Below are 24,170 nucleotides of genomic sequence, written 5' to 3' on the forward strand. Positions count from 1 at the left end.
GTGTAGACTTTTCTGGTTTGCATGAAGACCGGTATAATCTAAATTTTAAACCAAATTTGGTTTGCTCATAATGTAGTACACAAAAGTTTCAGCATTAGGCTCAAACTTTTAACTGTATACAGTGGCTTGGGTCATTTGTATGGACGAAAGTTAACCTATATCGCGCCATCTATTTTTCGATAGGATTTGGTCTCGGGAAAAAAAAGTTCCACTAAGCATACCCAAAAAAAAAATTTTCGAGCCTGCGAAAAAAAGTAGATTTTTCGACCAAAATTCTTCTAAATCTCCATAAAAGAAATTTTTTTCAAAAAACTGCATTTACCAATCTTGCATTTGCCAATTGACACGAAAAAAATACATAAAAAATGATTTGGAGCCTTGAAAATGAAAAAAAAAAAAATACATAAAAAATCGATGAAATTTCGCAGGCTCGGAAAAGATTTTTTTGGGTATGCGTAGTGGAACTTTTTTCGTGAGCCCAAATCCTATCGAAAAATCGATGGCGCGATATCGGCTAATAAATCGACCCAGTCTAGTGTGCAGGGTATAAAAAAGAACAATCATTGCCAGTCTAAAGTACATATACAATTTGTTGAGGTAATATTAAATTGTGGTATATAAATCAACACAAACCTCCATAGTCTTCAGTATATTTTGAATACTTTAACCATTTTAATCAAGAAACCAGAAAAACAAAATAAAACTAAAATATGTTCGATTTAATAAAAGGACGTGGTCGTGCAGTATTCGCTTCTAGCGATGCAGTCATTTACTTATTCAATTTTTATAAATTCATTGGACTTAATCCACCATCTAAATATCGTACACCATATTTTATTTATTCAGCGATCATGACATCTCTCTGCACTTCTTTATTCGTTCTATTTGGTGCTTCTTTATACAGCCATCTAAACGTACTATCCATAATGGAAATCTTACAATATCTCGGCGGCTTATTAAATGCTCTTGCTAGACCCGTTAAATCATTGACGTTCTTCTCAAATGTGAAAAGCCTACGTAGCATTGACAAAATTTTAGCTAAATTGTATAAATATTATACAGCGCCGGCAGATCAAATTAAAATTAAACGTTGTGCAATTTTTTGTAATCTTTTAGCATTCGTTCTTTGAGTTTCCTATGCCATGTATTTGTCAGCAACTTCTTTTGGTGCATTGGTTGACTGGTCGTGCTTCTTATGCCTTTTGGATTCCAAACTTGGATTGGCGTAATTCTAAATTGGAGCACTATGTACAATTTCTTTTCGATTTCGCTGTAGTCTTTTATGCCTAAGGGCATCAACTTGTTTATGATACATATCCAGCAATATATATTTATATAACCCGTACGTAAATTCAATTGTTGGCGAGACGTGTGGAACGTTTGGGCAATGATGAACTAAAAAGGGAAGATCAAAATGTGAATGAGCTAAAGGAATGTATTTCTGTTCATCAGGATATTCTCACGTAAGTATAGTATATATGTATGTTCCTCCATATACAGTTTCATGGTACAAGTAGTTGAGGTTAAGTCACTCAATGACTTTTGACTTCAGCTGGAATGATGACATTTCATGCTACCATAGTGAATATCAACACATTAATTATGGTTAGTAAACGGGCGTTCGTTGCGCAAGAAAAAAATAAATATAAATTATTAAAATAAATTTGAACAAAAATTATTGGGGAAAACTAAAAAATTGTGTTAGTTTAGCAAGAAAGGAGTTGCATTTCCTGTTGGTATGAAAACACTATAATTTTTTCCAAAATCTAGGTTTTGTGAAATACTGTTTCAATTTGCTCGACTTACACAGGAGATGATATCTTCTGTTCTGATATTCTCATAGGGCATGGACTAATCTAGCTTTTCCGCAAAATACTTGCCCATTTTCGGTTCAGGCATGTATGGTTTAACTATTTCATTAAGTACTATATCATTGCTATTCTTCTTTTTGTAACAGTTATTCGTTCATCCAATAGATGCGATCACATAGTGTCGGCGATATACTATTACGCAAGTTCAAGGAAGCCTGCTGTTTCAATAGGGTAGGACCAAAGAGACATATGAAGGTGTTAAAGATGTTGGTTCCGTATTACAGTTGAAAATATGGTAGAACATTACATGCAGGACAACAGGGTTGATTTGATATAAATAAGAGTAAACCCCAAGTCCTGCCAGGAAAGGACTTGATTTGGTTGCCATCCGAGTGGACGTCCAATATTGCTGAAATTTTCTACGTCCACGTCATAAACTAGGTCCCCGCAGACTTGTTCGGTGATAGTGCTCAAGTACGAGAACGAAAAACTGTAAATACTAGCAAGATATAAAGTTTTTAATTTTACAGCATAGTTCATCTATGGAGGAGCCAGAATCTGCTGCATTATAGCGCACTCCTTGATGGTAAAAAGTAATAACTCTTTCTAGTGTTCGTCGGACGAACATACTACCTGATTGCCTAACTGCGCTTCTAAGGGTTTTTTATATCCACAATAGAGGTGTATAGTTGGCGCAATTGTGCCCAAATGGCGAACGAGCCGATACACGTGTACATCGGTAGTTCCAAATTAGTGGAAAGTATATTGTGCTGATTCGGAGATAAACAGATCGTACAAGGTGCTAGATCACTATAACGGAAGTAATAGCCGTAACCAAAGCACTAGAAACACTGTAAGAAAATAGCTCAAACTCCAGCCGATTCCACTTTTATATTGACAGCCAAGCAGCAATTAAAGCAAAAATCCCGCATAGCACAGCGTATGAAAGGGTGTTAAAGTGTGAGCAATCTCTGGAAGGAGTCGGGAGAGTGAGAAGCATACATCTTTATTGGATTCCAGGGCATATGGGAATAAATGGGAACGAAAAAGCGGATGAACTAGGTAAAAACGTCGCATGGCTTGAAGCTTGCTCCGTATACTTAATTGGCGCTTAACCGTTTAAACGGTTATGGCCGTCACAGAAGGCGCGCCAGTCGCTTCTTCTCTCTGCTAACCGGCGCCAATTGGTCACACCAAGGGAGTTTAAATCGTCTTCCACCTGATCCTTCCAGCTGAGAGGGGGCCGCCCTCTACCTCTGCTTTCATAGGCGGGTTCCGATAAAAACACTATCTTGGCCGGAGCGTCATCTTTCATTCGCCTTACATGGCGTTTTAATTCGCTAGAATATGTTGATGTCTGCGTAGAGCTCGTAAAGCTCATCGTTAAATCTTCTTTGGTACTCGACATCGCCAACGCGTAGAGGTCCATAAGCTTTCGAAGAACTTTTCTTTCGAACACTCCCCGAGCCGCTTCATCTGATGTTGTTATGGTTCATGTTTCTGCACCATATAGCAGGACGGGTACGATAAGTGACTTGTAGAGTATGATTTTCGTTTGCCGTGAGCGGACTTTACTTTTCAATCGCCTACCTAGCCCAAAGTAGCATTTATTGGCAAGGGCTATTCTTCGCTGGATTCCAGAGCTGATGTTGTTGTTAGTGTTGATGCTGGTTCCCAAATAAAGAAAGTCTTTTACTATTTCGAAATTATGGCTGCCAACAGTACCGTGGTTGCCAAGGCGCATATGTCCTTACTCTTTGCTAGCTGACAGCAAGTACTTCGTTTTGTCCTCATTCGCCATCAAACCCATCTTTACCGCTTCTCTTTCAAGTTTGGATTAAGCAAAACTAACGGCGCGGGTGTTTAGGCCGATGATATCAATGTCGTCAGCATATGCCAGTCATTGCACGCTTTTATAGAATATTGTTCCAGAGCGGTTATGTTCTGCAGCTAGTATAATTTTCCCCAGCATCAAATTAAAGAAATCGCACGATAGGGGGTCATCCTGCCTGAAACTTCGTTTAATTTCGAACGGCTAGGAGAGGTCCTTACCAATTCCGACTGAGCTGATGGTGTTGCTCAACGTCATTTTGCACAGCCTTATAAGTTTTGCGGGAAAACTAAATTCAGACATAGCGGCATTTAGGCAGCTCCTTTTCGTGCTGTCGAAGGCGGCTTTAAAATCGACAAAGAGGTGATGTGTGTCGATTATTTTTTCGCGGGGTTTTTCCAAGATTTGGCGCATTGTGAAAATCTGGTTGATGTAAGATTTACCAGCTCTGAAGCCGCACTGATAAGGTCCAATCAGCCGATTCCCATTTGGCTTCAATCTTTCGCACAACACACTTGACAGGACCTTATATGCGATATTAAGAAGGCTGTTTCCGCAATAGTTGACGCAGTATGCAGTATCCCCTTTCTTGTGGACTGGGTAAAGAATACTTAGATTCCAATCGTCGGACATGCACTCGTCCGACCATATTTTGCGAAGAAGCTGATGCATGCGCCTTACCAACTGCTCTCCGCCGTATTTGAGTAGCTCCGCAGGCAATCTATCAGCGCCCGCGCCCTTGTTGATTTTCAATCTGGTTGTTGCTATTCTGACTTTATCATAATCGGTTGGGGGGACATTTATTACGTCATCATCGATTGCGGGATCGGGTTCGTCATCCCTGTGCGGTAAATCGCTATCTCCATTTAGAAGAGCCAGAGAAGTGTTCCATCCATAATCTAAGTACTCTCTGGCCATCAGTTACGATGTCGCCATTTTCGTTCTTACAGGAGTTTGCCCTGGTCTTAAAACCTTCCATCTGTCGCCGAACTTTTTGGTACAATTTTCAGTAAAATTTTCGGGTGTTATTCCTGGTAGCTAGCAGCTTAAGCTCATCGCACTCACGCATTTCTGCCTCGTAAAAAGCGTCTTTCACCCATCCCCTTTCTCCAACGGTGCACTTAGACCCAAAAAGGTCCCATTGTGATATCACGTGGATCTCTCCCCTACTCAAACCAACAAGTCGTTCAGCAAACGCCAGGAATTTCTTAGGTTCCAACTTAGCCAGATCACAAAGATCGCCAAAGAAGGGAGATCCCAGAGGTTTCTTGTTCTTGCGCCAAAGCGCAAGACAATCGCACCGCAAATGCTTGACTGTTTCTATATCCTCTTCGTCTTTGCAGCTCCTGCAGTAATCATTATAGGGAGCACCCAGCCGTTGTGCATACTTCCCTACTACTACCATCAGAGATATGTCCCCCCTTCTAAGAAGAAGGAGACTTCTTGTGCGTCCTGCGTCCCATTCAGGCCATACGAGCTTAGTGTGGTAGCAGGATTCAATATTGCTCCATCTCACACCCGCTTCCCTTTCAAAGTGAGTTTACAAGTAGCGAGCGGCATGCTCAATCCCTTCCAGGACGACGAAAGCGGAAGGGATGTGCCCCCTCTTGCAGGCACCCATACCAGACTGAGGGAAGTTTGCCCAGCGATCTCGTTAAGAGATTTGTGGCAATTCTCTACTGTCCTGCACTTAAATGTGACCGATCCAAAGGCATTTAGTTCAGCTTGGCTGTTAGAGTAAATACAAATTTTATTATAGCCGTGAACAGCATTTCTCAGGTGGTTAACGGCCTCATTTACAGCAGCCACCCACGCCTGAAAGATGCTGCAATGATCGGGTAGGCTAAAGGATAAATTCCACCCTAGTTGAGGTGCAAAGATCCCGCTGCTCACCGTTTTGAGCCGTCAGTTAATATCTGCAGCCTATCGCTCGGGTTCACCGGCTTCTTCAATAATCCCTATCCTGGATAACAACCTCGTATTTCATATCGAAAAATACAGTCGATGCGCAATAGTCCGTTGAAGGCGAAACCAGTTTCTTAAGTATGGCTGTATGGCCATCCAAATTGTCTCCCCAGCCGGATAACTCTCGCAGCCACAGAACAGAAAAGGACGCACATTGCTTGGCCATTAAATATATAGGCAACACATTAAAAATAGTATCCAGCGCCTCCGCAGAGGTGGTGCGCAGAGCACCCCTCATGCAGACTAGAGCACTTCTTTGTGCCTTCTGGAATACCCGTAGATTTCATTTAATATCTAAGCTCATCCACCAGACCAATGCCCCGTAGAGAAGGATTGGTCTAACCACAGCAGTGTAGAGCCACATGGTAATATCCGGTGATAGTCCCCATCTTCGCGCAACAGCTCCCATATAGCTGTATAGTGCCACCGTAGATTTTCTCACACACTCCTGAGCGTTTTCCCTCTAGGATAGTTTCCTATCAAAAATTACTCCTAGGTATTTGGCAGAGTCCCTAAGCGTCAGGGTCAAGCACGCTGGCACCGGAAGGTGCAACGCAGATATCTTATTCTCCACTAGTCTCAGCTTAGTTTGCATTAGATCGCATAGTGTCTGCAGAAACTTCCCGCTAACTAACAGCGCGAGGTCATCTGCATATGCGATTACCTTGCTGCATCCGTGCTTCTCAAGAAGAACCAAAAGCACATTAAGTGTGGCAACGCATAGTAGTGGAGAAAGTACCCCACCATGCGGGGTGCATCTCAGTTTGTGTTTGAACACCGTTGAATCTGCCAGGTCTTGGCCTTGTTAAAAAAGTAAACAATTTAGTTAATAATGTTTTTATTAAAATTTACTATTACAAAATATCCCTATGTAAACTGGGGCAGACATTAGAAATTTTAAGACTTTAAGAAGAACTAGATAACTCTGGAAGGTAGATCGGCTGTTTTGCTGTAAGCAAATTAGGGTCTTCAATTTTACATATAGTAAAGATGAAGCTATAACTCGTCTATGGATTGTAAATTATGTGATCCTTAATCCTTTTCATATATTTCTTATAACACTTTCTATTTACCGCTTTTTAAAAGATGCTCCAGAACCTAAGTTTTCTGACTTGTTCTTTATGAAAAACATTTTTTTTGCTGCTAAATCTAGTACATACCTCTTTATTAATTTATTTATACTAGTATCGCCTGTGTTCGAAATTCGACCAACTTGTATTTTTTTCAACTCAGTCTATGCATCATGTGTTGGAAATATAGCAAACTGGTCTAACTTACTTAAATTTTTCATTAAAATTTTGAATTTGATCTAAGACGTTGTACTTTTTGATTGTATTTTCTTAAATTTTCTACAAACTTTTCACATGTAATTATAACGTTTTGGTATGGAGCTCCTTAAACAAAAATATAAAAATTATGTAAAATCAAATGAAATTGACATAGAATTATGGTGAAATTACTTGAAATTAAATTGAAAAATAGGTTTCTCCACACTACCCGGAAGGTCCCCGTTGGCGCGCTGCCGAAGTTAGTTTTGGGTGCTCGGTTCCCCAGTAGGCCTATATCACCCATATACATATATCGCCCATTTACCTCAATAGTGTCATAATTCAAAAAACACGAACTTTTAGTTAAAAACGAAGAAATGTGCTAAAGGAATTTAGCCCATTTCACGCCACCCGTTAGATATGCAATTGGCGCTTTACCGAGTTAAATTTTGTATAAATACATATCCAATATGTAAGTGTGACACAAAGCGAAAATTTCGAGTAGAATAGAGGATACCTTCATAAAAAATTAAATAAAAATATAAAAAAATTATGTAATGAAAAAGAAGGCAGAGTTAGATAAAAAAATTTTTAATGAAAAAAAAAAAAATTTTAAATTTGTAAACACTCCATTTCATGAATATATATGAACATATCTACCATAAAATATCGTCTGTGAACGATATAATACTAAGATATAACAAATCAGAATAAATTAGAAAGAAAAGAAAAACAAACAAAAACATTAAATTATTCACGCAAACATATTTACTAAAATGAAATTAATTTCATAACCTTAAGCTACATAAACAAATTAGGTTTATGGGATCTAAGAATCCGATTAATGGATATATAATCCAACAAAGTTAGCCTAATAATAAATATGGTGGGTAATATACTGCCTATGCAATACAGCCGCCATGATGCCGTTTTCACCTAAAACCAAAGGACGTTTTTTTTCGTTTAATATACAACGGGCAATTTTCCGATTCAGTCAATTTGCATTTAAATAATAATGCAAGTGCAAAAATATTTTCGGGCAAATTTGCAACTAATTTTTATAAATAAATAAATTTAGTGAGTTTGAACAAAAGTTGACTCATTATTTGTGATTTCACGTTTTTTTGAGGGCAACTAAAATAAAAAAACAAAGAATCTGTTAAATAAAGACCTATGCATTTACGTGTAGGTAAAATTTGTCCAAAAAATCGACCGGTTAAGTTATTACTTCTCTTTAAAGTTTTTTTGTGCGCTAACAACTATTTTAGAACAATTTTTTAAGGATTTTGGTACAGACCAATATAGGTAAGTGGCAACAATGGGAAAAAATATTTTATTTGAACTGAAAATGAGTGAGGCAGTAATTCTCTCACCGTTTGGCGCATACGAATGTGTACATATGTAGATGAAACATCTGCGCAACGCGACAATGCAGCTTTTGGAATTTCGAATTCAGGGGGGTTTGTGAACATAATGCAGGCATGCTTAACCAACGAACCGATATCATTTCGTTACGATAATTAACGTTAATAAACGAAACAAAGTCATTTCGTTTCGTTTATTAACGTTAAGAACGTCAAATTAACGAAATGATTTCGTTTCGTTTTCTGCCATATCAAAACGGAATCAAATCGTTTATGTTGATTATTAATTTCAAACTATGCTGGCAAAGCTGATTGATGGCGGAGTCATTAAAGGTGAAAGCAATAGCCAAGCTGATTGCAACTTTTCTCATGAATTTTGACAGTATGAACATTTCTCAGAGTGTTTTTGACATTACCACCAACGAATTACACAAACAAATTATATGGAGTTTGTGTGTGTATGTGCGCTCGTTGTTACCACCTTACGGCTTCACCATGGCTATAGCATTGCCAGCACAATTCAAACATAAAGTATCACGTTTTTGTTAACGTTTTTAACGTTAACGAAAGCTTTTCGTTTCGGTTAAAAACGAGATACAATTTATCTTAATAATTTCTTTATCGATAATATTTCGAAGTGTTTCAACGGAAACGGTGGAAATTTTTTGATAAACGATTAGCTTAACGTTAAGGTGCATCCCTGACATAATGGGTCCTACAGATGGCAATTTCGATATCTGCGCACATATTCGAATTTACAAAAAACTTTTTCTATAGAGTAATATTTGTTAACAAAAATATGCCTATGCTTTGCGGCTGATACATACGAATCGATTCTATGATAACTATGCGAAACCGCCTGTCAATTGTTTGTATGGAAAATTTGTTAGCGTATTAATATATAGATTATCTATAAGGCACTACTACTAATTATGTATGTGGATTATTAAATAATTGTTATTGTAGGAACCAACCACTTTATTGGAACCAGACCTATCAAATAATATTGTGCGACAAAAAAAAATACCTGCAATGTGACGATGTTTTTGTTGAAGCCCTCTTCGAGAATGAAGGTAAGAAGTTTTCCAAACACATCCATGTTTTTGAGTTACGCTGAAACTTTACAAAAACAAAACTATATACCCAAAAATTAATATAGAGACAGAATGTCTCAATTGTGTTGTTATTGTAGAAATGAGACAAACTGAATTGAGCAAGGAAACAAAGACATGCAGGATAGCCTAGTGGTTAAGGCAACTGCAGTTTCACCGTGTGATTCGTGGTTCCAATCTCGGTGAAACCTTTGATAACATTACGAAATTGCCTGCTGATGATTACGTCGCGGTTTTCGCAATAGTACCATCGCAATATGCCAGTAAATGTTTCTTTCTTTTCAGTTTCTCTTAGAAAAATATAATAATTGAATATTCAATTATTATAAGCCGGCGTTAAGCTCACGAATTCTTAAATAATAAATTGAACACACCATTAAACAAACAAATGTAAATAATTTGATTTTTTTAATTTATGCAAAAAAAAAAAAATTATTTATGAAATTCATTAAATTCAATTGTTTAAGGACATTCATGAAACTATCACTCATTGTGGCTAAGACAAGTGTGATAACTTCGGCATAGACGTCAGAATTACAAATAGAACCGATTACCTGATTTTTAAAGTAACTATCGTGGTTTCATCCTGTATCTCTTTCTAACACTTACTGATTATAGCCGACCGTACATCCTGTCAAAACGCTAATGTTAGTTGATGGATAATATATCACACTTGTTTCGTCCACAATGCTATCAGTATTAGTAATGACAGTTAGTGGATTGTATGCTTAGAAGAAACATAATACCAGCTAGCTGATTTTCAAATAATGCCAAAGTTGTTTCTCGACTAGTCGATTAGGCGAGTAATCGATTGTAAATAGGAGGCCTAGTATTTACCTCCGAATAAATATATAATTTTATATGAAGAAACGTTTGAGAAATATTGAAGCGATACTCAGTTCGTAAGACTCTAAGATAACTTCTTTTGTGGTGTTTCGCATTCCATTTACACACGGCAATTCTATCCATACCATACAACTGTTTAATATTCCATTTCATTTTCTTCTAAAAATTTTTCTTCGCTTAGTGGGGCTAGTATTTAATAGCTTACTCGTATACAGATCGATAGATGTTGAATTGGGAAATTTGATAGCGTGCATAACTAAAAATTTCAGATTTTTGACTTAGCTTACAACTGATCTAGGCGTGCCATATATATTTTTTGACTCAACATAAAAACTATATACTCGTTTTTCTTGGGCGGTAAGTAGTACACGGCAAAAATATGAGTCTGGGTTGAAACCGTGTATCAGACTACAAACATTTTAAACTTTTTTGTTTGTAAAATAACAACCTTTCGGGGGAAGAAAAAAAAATCATTGTTAAAAAATTTGAAATTTTTTTTTACCCTAAATTTTTTACAGGAGTGGAAAAATTCTCATAAATTTCAATCCACGATCCGCCACTGAAATCGATTATGATTAAGATAATAAAGTAGACTTTCGCAGGCTCAAACTTATTAAGCGCATACTTTAACTTTATCATGATTATGCCTCAATGTGTTTAAATTTAACAGATCTGATTTGATTTTATAAGTACTTATATTTTAACGAATTTTTGGGGATTTCCTGACTATATTGCAGCTTCTGTTAACGTTCGAATCTCTGAACTGTCGAATAAATAACTCAAACATTTAGAATAGCAAAACCTTCTTTTTTAGACTACTTTGGAAGTAGTACTTCACAATTATCGCGTACTTCACTAATAAAAAATAAATGAAAGGCGCGATAACCTCCGAAGAGATTTTAGGCCGACCTTCTCTTCCAACTGACAGCCTTTCAAGGCAGAAATACACTCGGAGTGCTTGCCAAACACTGCCGAGGGGCGACCCCGCTTAGAAAAATTTTCTTCTAATTGAAAAACCTAATTTCTAAAATTTTGATGTTGCTTTGCACGGGGTGTGAACTCAGGGCATTCGGTGTGGTAGGCGGACCACGCTACCATCACACCACGGTGGCCGTCAACTTCACTAATACGTAGTACTTCACTAATAGCGCGTTTAAATCAAACTCATTGATTATCGCTTTTATACTCTAAGTTGGGCTTGTTCACCTATTTCTCCTAAGGTCTAGACTTTTCATGAGCATGCTTTTTGAAATAGTCGTATCTCATACTTGGTTATTTAGCTATACTCGTATACATGTACATCTGTAGTTTGTTTATGCTTTTCTTCTAGCTATATGTGTGTGTATGTGTGAGTAACAACTTCTGCTCTTAGCTCATGACTACATATGTGTATGTGAAATAATCTCTTCGCTTCAAGCTGCTGGTTATGTGTGCGAAATATACTTCGTCGCCTTCTATGTATGTGTGTAAATGTGTGGTCGCCACTCATTTGACTATGGCTGCGTTAGTAAGAATAAAATCATTATCCTTGTAGTGGTTTAATAGTTGATAAAAAATCAATGAGGTAGGTCGTATGCACGCATGTGTTCTTTTTTTTCGGTCGCTTTAGCGGGGGTTGTTAAAACCGGCGATCTCAGCACTTTAGTGCTCTTCTTGAACACCGCTTCATCGCCCCTTTCTATCTCGCTTTCTCTACGTTTGTTGTATTTATTTTGTTGTTAATTTGCTCTATTGGGTCTCCGCTTCAAGCCGCTATCTCCGCACGATGTGCATTCGCCGTCTTCAATTCCCGTGGTTATCTTTGAAAAAGCAGGGAGGCCACGCGTGAGTTGACACAGGTCCTTATGGGAGTCTGTGTACAGAGCAAGAATGCAGCGTTAGTCAGGAGTCGTCTCAACTGAGCCTGCACCACCAACTTAATGGCGACGTGTTTCGAACGTACTTGAAGGCCTGCCAAGGTTTTAACGAGACGGAGACGGTGACGATATTAACCTACCAGCCGTTTCGGCAAGGTGTCACCCTTGCTTATTAAGGTAGTAGCCTATCGTCATCGCCAGCCCGTAGCAATCATTTCATAATCATATTTCCAGTTCTGGTCAACAGGATCGTACTGGTCTCGATCCTGTGGGTGCTTGATGGGGTATTTTAGGGCGGGATCCTATCGTCCTTTCACCGGAACTTTGGAATGTGTGGCAACACATTCCCATTTTTCCACTGGATTGCTCGTTTTGGTTCGCCCTGAGTACTTAATTCACTCAGTACCTCCCGTCTTGTGGGAAGCGTTCCTCTATCCACCACCTGAGGAGTTGCCCGGTAGGGGACCGATACCCCCGCGGGATGCACGCATGTTTTCTAACACTCAAAATGTAATACGCAATTATGCCATACAAATATTTTTTATTGCTTGGGTGTAACAAGAAATTTTAACAAAATATACTGCTCAAATTTAACCTTTATGCTCATGGGCGTTTCTTTGCAAAATATCTGTTTGGAAGCGCACAAATAAACATTAGTCTCCTCTGACGGTGCTACTCTGCTTGTTCAGCAAATACTAAACGAAAGAGAATAATGTATGTGAAGTGAGCGCGAATAATAATTTCACTAGTTGGCGACCACTGGTGTAAATGGCTTACTGTTGTTGTGTTTATTTACTAACAGCATAGTGATGTTAAAAATACTAACATTCGCCACAATATCATATATTAAGATTGTTTTATATCTTCTTCTTTTATAATTTTAATTCTTCAGCTTTTCGTCCAGTCCCATTTTTTGTATGAAAGTGTATAGCGAAAACGAAAATTTAGCAATCTAGAAAATAGAAAGATATGTATTAGTATATATCATTTAGATCTTCTTTTGTTTATAAGTGTTAGCATACAGTGATATTATGCATATGTATGTATCAGGGCACGGTTACTTCAAAAGTACATACAGAAAATAGGAAAGTGCATATATGCTTACGATTATGGCGGAAACTCTTTGGTGGAGTAAGGAATGGGTCCAATAACTATTCGAAATGTTAACGGAAAATGGATGAGCGTCCCAGTTGACTGAAAAGTTGTAGCTTGAAACAAATTAGCAACTTTGCTGAATTCACACTCAGAGCACAACATCTGGAGGAAGAGTAAATGGTTGTAGGTTATAACTTAAATACAATCAATGATTGCAATCCATAACAGATTTCATTATAAATTGCAGTATTTAAAAAAAAAAAATAAATATAGGGCACGATAACCTCCGAAGAGATTTTAAGCCGAGCTTCTCTTCCAATTTCCGTCGTGCTCCTGTTAACTTTTCCTTCAAATGACGCCCCAGCGGGTTAGGAGGCTTAGGATATACCCGCTTTAGGTATGCCGGTCGTAAGAGGCGACTAAAATACCAAATTGATTCAAGGGATTGTGTAGCGCAACCCTCTCTAGGGGTTGTCAGCGCAATGTCCAGGTTCCCAACTCAATTACCAACCTCACCTACCAGTGGTGATCCTGTTTCATTAACAGCCGAGGCTCTGGCGACCCCGAACTCCTGATGGATCCAGAGGGTGGGAGGGCGGTATGGCCTATAAGGTTGGATGTGGTCGTACCAAATCGTTCCCGAGATGGCCGGGCTATTACCTTTATGGTGCTTGTTACCGGAACATACCGGATCTGCATCCGGCAAAGGACCATCAACATCGGTAACACTTCCCAAGCCTTCGGGGAGTGTCCTTATCATTTCTGAGTTAGTTTTTCAAAGCATTTTTAAAAATATATTAGCTTTGGAAGTAAATGCTTCAAGAAAGACGAAAACTGAGTAAGAATGAAGAGCTACGTAGATAATTCTTGTATATTTGGACGAATAATGAATGTTACAGTTGCCAGTTGACACTGCCCCAAGAACGGCTTTAGCCGAAGAAGTGGCCACTCAAAGGGATCAGTAGGCGCCCAGTTAGGGAATAATAATCCCCTATTAAGCAAAATAGCCAAAACCACACTTGTGCGAGGCACACGAATCAAGCAGAGAAATTATATTAAAACCTACATATAAAAAGTTTCAAAAAGGAGTGAAAAACAGACGTCAAAAAGCATTTCCCTGTAAGGTCTAAGAGACCAAACTGATATACACAAGTTTTTGTGTTATTATGGGCGACGAAACTGTGTTTGAAAATTTACGTAAGAAAATTTCCAGGTGCCCAGTTTTACTGCTTGAAGTCTCCTTGAAGAATAGTCTGATTTGGCAAGCTGTTTGTGAATGTGAACATAAATCCATGCCGTTCTCTACGATGGTAACCATCAACGCAGAAATTTTTAGGAGAAAGAATTTCTAACGTCGCCATAATGATTAATCTATATTTTGGACGGACTCGGCTCCAGAACATTACGCTCCTGTCACCCAAAAGTGGTTCGAAGATAACAATATAAATTATTTTAGGAAAAACTTGAGTCCGCGTCGCGTGCCTTAGTTGTGGCCAGTTAAAGGATATTGGACTCCGACGAAAGCAAACGTTTTTAGAATAGAGAAACCACCAAAATCGTTACAGAAGTAAAAATAATGTGGCGAATAGTGTCGCTAAAAGTGGATAAAAAAGTTGTACAAAACTTGATGTCGGGTCTGTCATGAAAAGTTCGGTTACTCGGCCAGCAACGAATAAAATGATACAACTTCCTTACCAGACATTAATATAAACATTGTGACGAATATTATCATCACTAATTGATTCACATCACTAATCTGATACTAAGTAAATAAAGGCACAACAACAATAAAGTAAGCTTCCACTATTGTGTACATCCAATCAATCATCATTTATTCACATACATGCAAGGCAGCAGAGAGATACAAATGCATGTCATCACCAGCAGAAGTAGTACTCACATATACACACGCATATGGATACAAACTACAAATATACATTTACATATATGGATGAATTTCGAGAAGTTACTAGACCTTAGGAGAAATGGGTGGACGAGACAACAGGGAGTATAAAAGCAGCGAAAGCTGAGTAGTTCAGTACTCAGTTTGATTTAGGCATGCTATCAGTTGCGAATTGAAGTTTAATTGCGAAGTACTCTCAAAGTAGTCTAATAAAGACCATTTGTAGTACAGAATATTGGAGTGTTTTATACAACAGTTTAGCGATACGAACGTAAGCAGAAGGTTGCAATTAAGCGGAATTTCACTAAATTCGTTCCAATATGTATTTCCGTGGTAATAAAAAAAAAAAAATAACTGTTAGCACTTTATCAGCTGGAGGATTATTAAAATGTGATTTTGATTATTGTGATAGTAAATGCAGGGCGGCCGCCGTGTTGTGGTGGTAGCATACTGTGCCTATTACACCAAAGATCCTGGGTTCACGTCCCGGGCAAAGTAACATCACATTTTTAGAAACAATTTTTTGCAATTAGAAGAAAGTATATGTTTCTGGACTTCGCGCGAGCGGGTTTGGCGTTTACTACGCGCAAACGGCAGGACGGATGCGAGCTGTAGTAATGGTAAGGAAACAGCTGCATTCATATATGCTGCCTAATTACACTACTGAGGACATCGTAGTGGTGGCCGTTGAGCAAAAGAATAAGCAGGAATTTATCCTGGCGTCCTGCTACATGGCCCATGCTGCGGAAGTTCCAACGATGGAGTGCAAAAGGCTAGTACAGGAGGAAGGGCGCAAAGGGCGGTTAGTTGTTGTTTTTGTAGCGATAAGGTTGCTCCCTGAAGGATTTGGGGAGTGTTATCGATTTGATGGTCATTTGCCGGATACAGATCCGGTACGCTCCGGTACGACAGCACCATTAAGGTGCTAGCCCGACCATCTCGGGAACGATTTATGTGGCCACATTAAACCTTCAGGCCATCCCCTCCCTCCACAATCCCAAGTACCATGAGGAGATTAGGGTCGCCAGAGCCTCGTCTGTTAGTGAAACAGGATTCGCCGCGGATAGGTGAGGTTGACAATTGGGTTTGGAGAAGCTATATATTGCGCCGGCAACCTAAAGGGTTGCGCTACACAGCAACTTGAATCTGGTATTTTAGTCGCCTCTTACAACTGGCATATCTACCGTGGGTATATTCTGACCCCCTAACCCGCTGGGGGCGGTTGGTCATAGGCGCAAATGCAAATGCGCAACACAATGCGTGGGGAGGAGCCGTGACGAACGAAAGAGGCGAATCTCTATTTGTTACATCCTGCAAACAAATTTGCAGATAGCCAACAGGGGAAATGTCCCTACATACATTGGTCCAACATCCAGAAATGTTCTGGATATTACATTGGGCTCCGAGCGTGATATATCAAGGTATGATTGGATGGTTCTTGATAGACCATCCTTTTCCGACCATGTGTATATCAGCTTCAGCATCCCCCTAAAGGGGGTAGAGAAAGGGGGAACCTTCAAAAACCCTAGGTCAAGGAACTGGACTAATTTCCAGAAACAGGTAGAATCAAAACTGGGACAACCCAAAGAGGTTGCCAATGTGGAGGGACTGGAGGAGTCGAATGAATTCCTAACAAAGACGCTTATGACTGCGTATAACAAAGTTTGCCCTCTAAGAAGATTTAGAGGAAAAGCAAAGCCGCCATGGTGGAGCAATGAGCTGAGTGTTCTAAGAAGACAGGTAAAAGAAATGTTTAAGCTCGCAAAGACCGCGGAAAGCGAAGCGTGTCGGGACGAGTACAGGGATGTACTGAGGATCTACAAGCGTGAAATTTCCAAGGCGAAGAGAATCTCATGGAAAAGTTTCTGTACGGACATAGAGTGTTCAAGCGAAACAGCACGGTTGAAAAAAGTCCTAGCTAGGGCAAACATAGTGCAGGCACTAATAAAGAAAGAGAACGGGGAATGGTCACGTAATAGTGAGGAATCTCTTGAGGTGCTTTTCAACACACATTTCCCATCGGGAGACGGTTCAGAAGAGCCAGCAGACATCACTCACACTTCGATCACGGAGCGGGTAGTGACGGGCTTGGTGACCGGTACCAATATCGAATGGGCAGTGAAGACGTTTTCTAAGTTTAAATCGCCGGGCCCAGATGGTATATTCCCGGCCATGCTACAAGTTTCAAGTATGACGGTCGTGGAATGGCTTAAGATAATATTCGATGGGTGATTAAGGCCGATTCTTGTACCGTACTCTTGGAAAACTTCTCGCGCAACTTTCCTAACAAAGGCGGGGAAGACCGGCCACGTGTATCCCAAAGACTATAGACCCATCAGCTTAACATCATTTCTGCTCAAAACCTTTGAGAGGCTGATAGATGTGTACATAACGTCCAACGTGGATGAAAAGCTGCTCTCCACAACATAGCATGCGTACACCAATGGCAAGTCGGTAGACACCGCATTACATTGGTGGTAATAAGCATAGAGAAATCCCTGGAATATAAGGAATATACTCTAGGAGTCTTCTTGGACATCGCCGGGGCTTTCAATAATGTTTCTAAATAGGCGATTATGGAAGGTCTTAAATACATTAAAGTACATCCAGCCTTAACGAGATGGATCGGCTGCATGTTAAATTGCAGGAAGATTACATCACAATGGGGATTGTACGAGGCAACGAAATCAGTGGACAGAGGCATGCCGCAGGGAGGGGTGCTATCACCTCTGCTGTGGACGCTGGTCATCAACCAACTGCTCAGGCTATTTGATAAGGGACGCGTAAAACTTACGGCTTACGCAGATGACGTTGCAATTGTCATAAGTGGAAAGTGCCTTCCAACGATTAGTTTTTTGATGGTTCGGGCGCTTCGGGGTATACATACCTGGTCATCTAATGAAGGTTGAAAGTCAATGCGGAGAAGACGGATATGGTCTTGTTCACAAATTGGACCAGGCCTAAGTTAGGAGGGGTGACCTTACAGGAGAAGCCCTGCACAAAATATCTAGGAATCATCCTAGACAGTAAGCTGTCATGGAAGCTCAAGGTGGAGGAGAGGATGAAGAAGGCCTCAACGCACTTTATGCATGCAAACGAATGCTGGGGTGTACGTGGGGCTTATCGCCCTCTCTTTCTCTTTGGGTTTTTACAGCGATTGTAAGCCCTATTCTATACTATGGAGTTCTTGTTTTTTGGTGGAAAGCTACACAAAAAACTACATACCTCAAAAAATTAGAGGGGGTGTGCAGACCATCGATGCTTAGCATTACGGGAACCCTGAAAACAACCCCGAGGGCTGCACTGTATGCCATTCTGCACATTCCACCTGTAGACCTGGTAGCAAAGAACATAGCATTAACAACTGCAACCAGGCTCTGTGCCTCGGGGCAGCTTGAACGCCGACCATATGGCTATAGTAGTAAGCGTCATCAAGACGAACAGACTACCGATTCCTTATCTGCGCTTCGAGGGAGATCTTAAGGCCACAATAGAGTTGGACGGTTGGCGCAAGGGTGCGCAAATGGCGGACGAGGCAATACATGTGTACACAGATGGTTCCAAAGTAGTGGAAGGAGTAGGGTCTGCGGTATACTGTGCTGATCCGGAAATAAGCAGATCCTACAGGATGCCGGATTACTGTAGCGCTTTCCAAGCGGAAATATTAGCCGTAACCAAAGCAGTAGAAACCCTGGAAGAGAATAGCTTAAGCTGCAATCGTGTTAACTTTTATATTGACAGTCAAGCAGCAATTTAGGCAATAATCTCGCATAGCATAGCATCTAAATGCGTGTTAGAGTGTAAGCAGTCTCTGGAGAGAATCGGGACAGGGAGAAGCATACATCTATATTGGGTCCCAGGGCATATGGGAATAGATGGGAATGAAAAAGCGGATGAACTAGCTAAAAAGGGCGCATCCCTTGAAGCTTACTCCGTAGACGTCCCAATTAGACTGGGCGAGATTAAGCGAAAGCGAGAAGTGCACATGATCGACCAAGCGGGAAAGGCGTAGGTTCAAGCGCGGGGATGCAAAGTGTCGAAGATTATGTGTAGGTCTTACAACCTTAGACTAACAAAGTTGCTTCTATCATTAAAAAGAGAGGACTGTAGACTCATGGCGGGTATTCTGACTGGACACTGCCTTCTGGCGTCACATGCCTTTAAATTAGGCTTGGTCAGTGGTAGCAGATGTAGGAAGTGCGGGTTGGAGGAGGAAACACGTTCTGTGCTCGTGCCCCGCACTTGCCAGGCTAAGACTCCAACTATTAGTAGTTATACAGCTGTAAGATCTAGAAGCAGCAAATGGCTTAAGTCCTAGGAAGCTTCTAGTATTTGCCAAGAGGACGGAGTTATTTTATAACATAGGTCCTGGTTTTTGAAAGGGTTTTTCAGTTTGGTCGTTAAAACGAACTTCTGGTAACACTACGGACTCAATCAGTCTATGTGAGGTCCTCATGGACCGGCCAGTTCAACCTAACCTAGAAGAAAGTATCTCTAAGCGGGATCGCCCCTCGGCAATCATTTGCCAAGCGCTCCGAGTGTATTTCTGTCAAGAAAAGCTTCTCATTGAAAACACATCCGCCTTGCAGATAACGTTCGAAATCGGCATAAAACATGTGGGTCCCATTTCGCCGCTGCTAACTTTTACAGCTGCGGAATGTATGTATACTCACCGCCAAATTAGTCGCCAAATTGATCAACACCAATTTCATAGCCGTAAGCGGTATAAGATCTTGAGAACGATGTAAAAAATATACCAACAAATTGTGAAAACGTTTACTTTGCATACCCCAATTACAATGAAATATAGCCAAAGACAATTTCTCACAATCAATTTCCAACTGTGATGCTTGATAACATGTTGGCAAAGTTTGTAGGGCGACAGCTAAGTAATAGAAACATAAGGCGATACGAGTTTGTAAATTAGCAAAGATGACAAAGTTGACCAAATTGACGCTCAATATAGCGGCGGCAACAAAAAATTGCGCAAATATTGTTATAGATACGACGGGTTTATAAATGTTGACCAATCTAGAAAATTAAACAAAAATAATTTTGCTAAGGTTACATTTTCAAAGGATTTAATATTTGCAATATCCCAAATGCTGTAGCTATCCTACACAAATATATTCCATGTCACAGGAAAAAACGGCGTAAGTACCAGGTAACTAGTTATGTACTCGTGAAGTTAGATGTAGAAACATAAAGGTGTACCTATAGAAAACTCATGTTTTTAAGTTAACCAAAACACACAAGCTACCTCTGTAATTTTGCAGAAAAGAAATAACAAATCGATAACATTGAGATAGCATATTGATAACTTAGGGATAAATAATCGATAACCTTTCAACAATAAATCGATATTTTTTAAAAACAAGTCGATAACTTTTTTTATGAATTTTTAATAACAAATCAATAACTTTTCGACAGTCAATAGTTAATTTCGTGATAACATATCGATAACTTCTCAATAAAAATTGATAAATTTCCGATAGTGAATGGAACATTTTTGATGACAAATCGCTAAGGCGCCGGTAAACAAATTTTGCTATCGATGGAAAATATATAGTACTTCGACAACAAATCGATAACTCTTTTATATCTCCTTGATTACACACCTATAACAAACTTATAACCCGTCGATAAGAAATTGACAACACACCGATAACAATCCGTTAACATTTCCAAAAGAAATTGATAAAACGCCTCGCCCTGACTTAATTTAGTGCCTGATTTTGCTAATATCAATTGTACCACACAGTACATTGTTTTCACATTACGCTACAGTGTAGTGACTGTGGGGTTTATAATTATACTTTACTTGTTTCAACTTTGTTAAAATTAGAAAATATAGATTTTAGTTATTTTTAAATTATTGCATCAAAAAGAAAACTTTTGATTACTTGTTAATGTAATATCAGTTGTTTTTTTTTGCAAGCGAGTTTGAAAAACGCTTCAACTTGCTAAAAAGTTTCATTATGGCAAAACCATACAGATGGTGGAAGTTTATCAGCTAATTGTTACTTTTTTTTAGCTGCTATGACATTTCTACTTCTAGCGCAGTATATTTTTGACACTCAACCAAAGAATTACAAAAGCAAAATACATGAAATGCGTGTGTTTGTATGTATGTATGGCACCCTGCTGCAACGCTGTTAGTTTGTTATTTTTGTTTATCTGCACATCCGTATGTCCATTTCATTCGCTCGTTCACAATAGTGCCCTATTTTTGAATGTGCAACACTATACAACACTATCAATCAGGTCGACAATTACCTAAGCGGTTTCAACTTAATTCGATTACTTTTTATTGTTGCTTTCCATGCAATTCGATAAGCTAGCTAGTGATTTAATTGTAATATTTAGCAACGAAATACAGCTATCATTATTAATATATTGAAATAAAAAAATATTAAAAAATTTAAAAGATATAAAATTATAATTAATATAAAATATATCCCAACAGTGACTACCCTTCCGCTTACTTTTTGAATTCTCTGATACAGCATGCCACTTACACGCACCTACCTTGTGCTTACAGTCTGAACTCCCCTACACCATTTCTAATCTATTAAGTGCCTGTATGGTAATAATAACAGAAACCATTTTTTTGTGATCTCCAATATCACTGCAGTTAAGTAAGGGGTCACATAGACCCGATTTTATCTAAAACTATCAAGTGGGAGGGGAAGGTTATTTAGTCGGCGGAAAGCTCTAACAAATTTTTTAAGGATAACAAATTGCAGAGTATTTACATATGTGAAAAATTATACAAGATGTACCATAGTGACTTTAAATCATGAAACACTGGGTAACATTATATGGGATAGTTTTTTGTTCAATTGTGCGAAATCATTGTATTCATAAGAGGAAAAATTTTATTATAAGAACTGGATCTTTGGATTTGAAACAAATCATGGGAGGATTCGTTTCGCGAAAAAAATCGGAAAACAACCTTTGGTAATATTTCAAGGTTGACCGAATTTTCTATAGGTTGAAACAGTGCGAGAAGGGAACAACAGATTATTTAGTACGAAGTTAATCGACATATGTGAGCGGCTACGTATTAAGAAATGTATTTTAGAAGTAGCAATGAAGGCATGATTGAACGTTGTATATTTTTTTTGACCCGATATTGTATTAAACTGTGAAAACTAATAGAAAATAATCGAAATAAATACGAATGTATATGTAATAAATATTGAACGAAAACTATCATCATATATATTATTTCTAATTGCTGTTTTTATGTACGGGTCCCTTTTTCGCTCTTATTTGGAATCCAAATCTATAAACAAAATTTTGGTTGCAAAGATGGAGATTCGGGCTATTGGCGAACTTTTGGGCAATTTTGGTCGTAATGCTTTTATTTGGGTATATTTTATTAAAATAATTTGTTATAAATAAACGATTGTGAGCACACAAAGAAATCTATTTGTAATATGGCACTATTGTGAATATTTTCACTGCATTACCGACAGTTGCTACCATACGCCAGATGTTAGTTTTATTTGATTGATAGAACAGCTGATTTCTGTCGATATTTAATAAGAGACTTTTATCATTGTGAATGATAACAAAGTGTGATATCTTCTGCATAGACGCCAAAACTCCAAAGTGATTGGATCACCTGATTTGTATTTGACTATCGCTGTCTCATTCTGTATCTCTTTCTATCACCCGCTGAAGATAGGCGCCGCCATATTGAACACCCTGTCAAAACGCTAAAGAGTAGCCATATTGAACATCCTGTCAGGCATTTGACAGATAAGATAGCACACTTAGTTATCATTCACAATGACTTTTATATCGGTTGCGCAAGATACGCACGGGTTCGGCTCGTACATATATAAATATGTTTAGTTTTAATATTTGAGTTTGCCCCCCTAAGAAAAATTTCGAAGCACTGTTATAAACATTCTCACTATACAAGAAAAATACTTTCCAACAGATTTTGTTTTCTATTCTTTTGTTAAAATGCAGTCAGTCTTTAATTGCGCAAAATGTTGGAAAAGTTCAAAGAAGTGGAAGATACTTGCAAAGTGTGAAAGCACTCATGCGCGTCTTTTGACACCACTCCCCATATTTTTGGACGCGTATTAGCAGTCGACCCCAGTTCTAGACTTTTACCTAGATGGCTGCCTACATCATAGAGTGATTTTACCTCGACTACTTATACCATGAAACTGTTTATGGAGATATAAACTTTATTTACCTTAGAATATCCTGATGAACAGCAATACATTCCCTTAGCTCATTAACATTTTGTACTTGACTTTTTTGTTCGTCATAGCCCAAACGTTCCACACGTCTCGCCAACAATTGAATTTGCGTACGCGTTATATAAATATATATACCTGGATATGAATCATAAACAACTTGATGGCCTAAGGCATAAAATACTACAACGAAATCGAAAACAAATTGTACATAGTACTCCGATTTAGAATTACGCCAATCCAAGTTTGGTATCCAAAGTGCATATGGAGCACGACCAGTCAGCAATGCACCAAAAGAAGTTGTTGACAAATACATTGCATATGAGACTCCAAAAACAAATGCTAAAAGATTACAAAAAATTACACAACGTTTAATTTTAATTTGATCTGCCGGCGCTGTATAATATTTATCCAATTTAGTTAAAATTTGTTCAATGCTGCGTAGGCTTTTCACATTTGAGAAGAACGCCAGTGATTTAACGGGTATAGCAAGGGCATTTAATAAACCTCCGAGATATTGTAAGATTTCCATTATGGATAGTACGTCTAGATCGTTGTATAACGAAGCACTAAATAGAACGAATAAAAAAAGAGCAGAGAGAGATGTCATGATTGCTGAATAAATAAAATATGGTATACGATATTTAGATGGTGGATTAAGTCCAATGAATTTATAAAAATTGAATAAGTAAATGACTGCATCGCTAGAAGCGAATACTGCACGACCACGTCCTTTTATTAAATCGAGCATATTTTAGTATTTTTTTTGGTTAAAATGGGTAAAGTATTCAAAATATACTGAAGACTATGGAGGTTGATGGTGATTTATATACCACGACTTAATGTTATTTCAACAAATATGTATATGTATGTATGTACATTAGACGGCAATGGAAGTTT

General features: G+C 38.7%; 1 protein-coding gene and 1 pseudogene across 1 annotated transcript; one reads left to right on the plus strand and one right to left on the minus strand.

The window, feature by feature from the left end:
* The first annotated feature begins 710 nt into the window (after nucleotides 1–710).
* On the plus strand, nucleotides 711–10,776 carry LOC137248749 (odorant receptor 7a-like; annotated as a pseudogene).
* Nucleotides 10,777–12,711: 1,935 nt separating this feature from the next.
* Nucleotides 12,712–24,021, minus strand: LOC137248750 (odorant receptor 7a-like). Its single transcript, XM_067779657.1, has 3 exons — nucleotides 23,267–24,021; nucleotides 19,725–20,082; nucleotides 12,712–13,005 (listed from the first exon to the last, which is right to left on the minus strand). Exons 1-3 carry the CDS (start codon nucleotides 24,019–24,021, stop codon nucleotides 12,934–12,936), a joined length of 1,185 nt encoding a protein of 394 aa, XP_067635758.1. The 3' UTR covers nucleotides 12,712–12,933.
* Nucleotides 24,022–24,170: the final 149 nt, after the last annotated feature.

The sequence above is a fragment of the Eurosta solidaginis genome, chromosome 4 (genome assembly GCF_040869045.1).
Source record: "Eurosta solidaginis isolate ZX-2024a chromosome 4, ASM4086904v1, whole genome shotgun sequence".
Taxonomy (NCBI): domain Eukaryota; kingdom Metazoa; phylum Arthropoda; class Insecta; order Diptera; family Tephritidae; genus Eurosta; species Eurosta solidaginis.

What these genes read in the sequence shown, in the direction of transcription:
- LOC137248750 (XM_067779657.1), bottom strand. Translation starts at nt 24,021, where the DNA reads ATGCTCGATTTAATAAAAGGACGTGGTCGTGCAGTATTCGCTTCTAGC. An exon ending in GTTCATCAGGATATTCTAAG is followed by an intron (nt 20,083 to 23,266) that starts GTAAATAAAGTT and finishes TTAATTTTCTAG; the next exon opens with ATTGGTCAACATTTATAAAC. An exon ending in ATTTGGCGACTAATTTGGCG is followed by an intron (nt 13,006 to 19,724) that starts GTGAGTATACAT and finishes TCTATTTTCTAG; the next exon opens with ATTGCTAAATTTTCGTTTTC.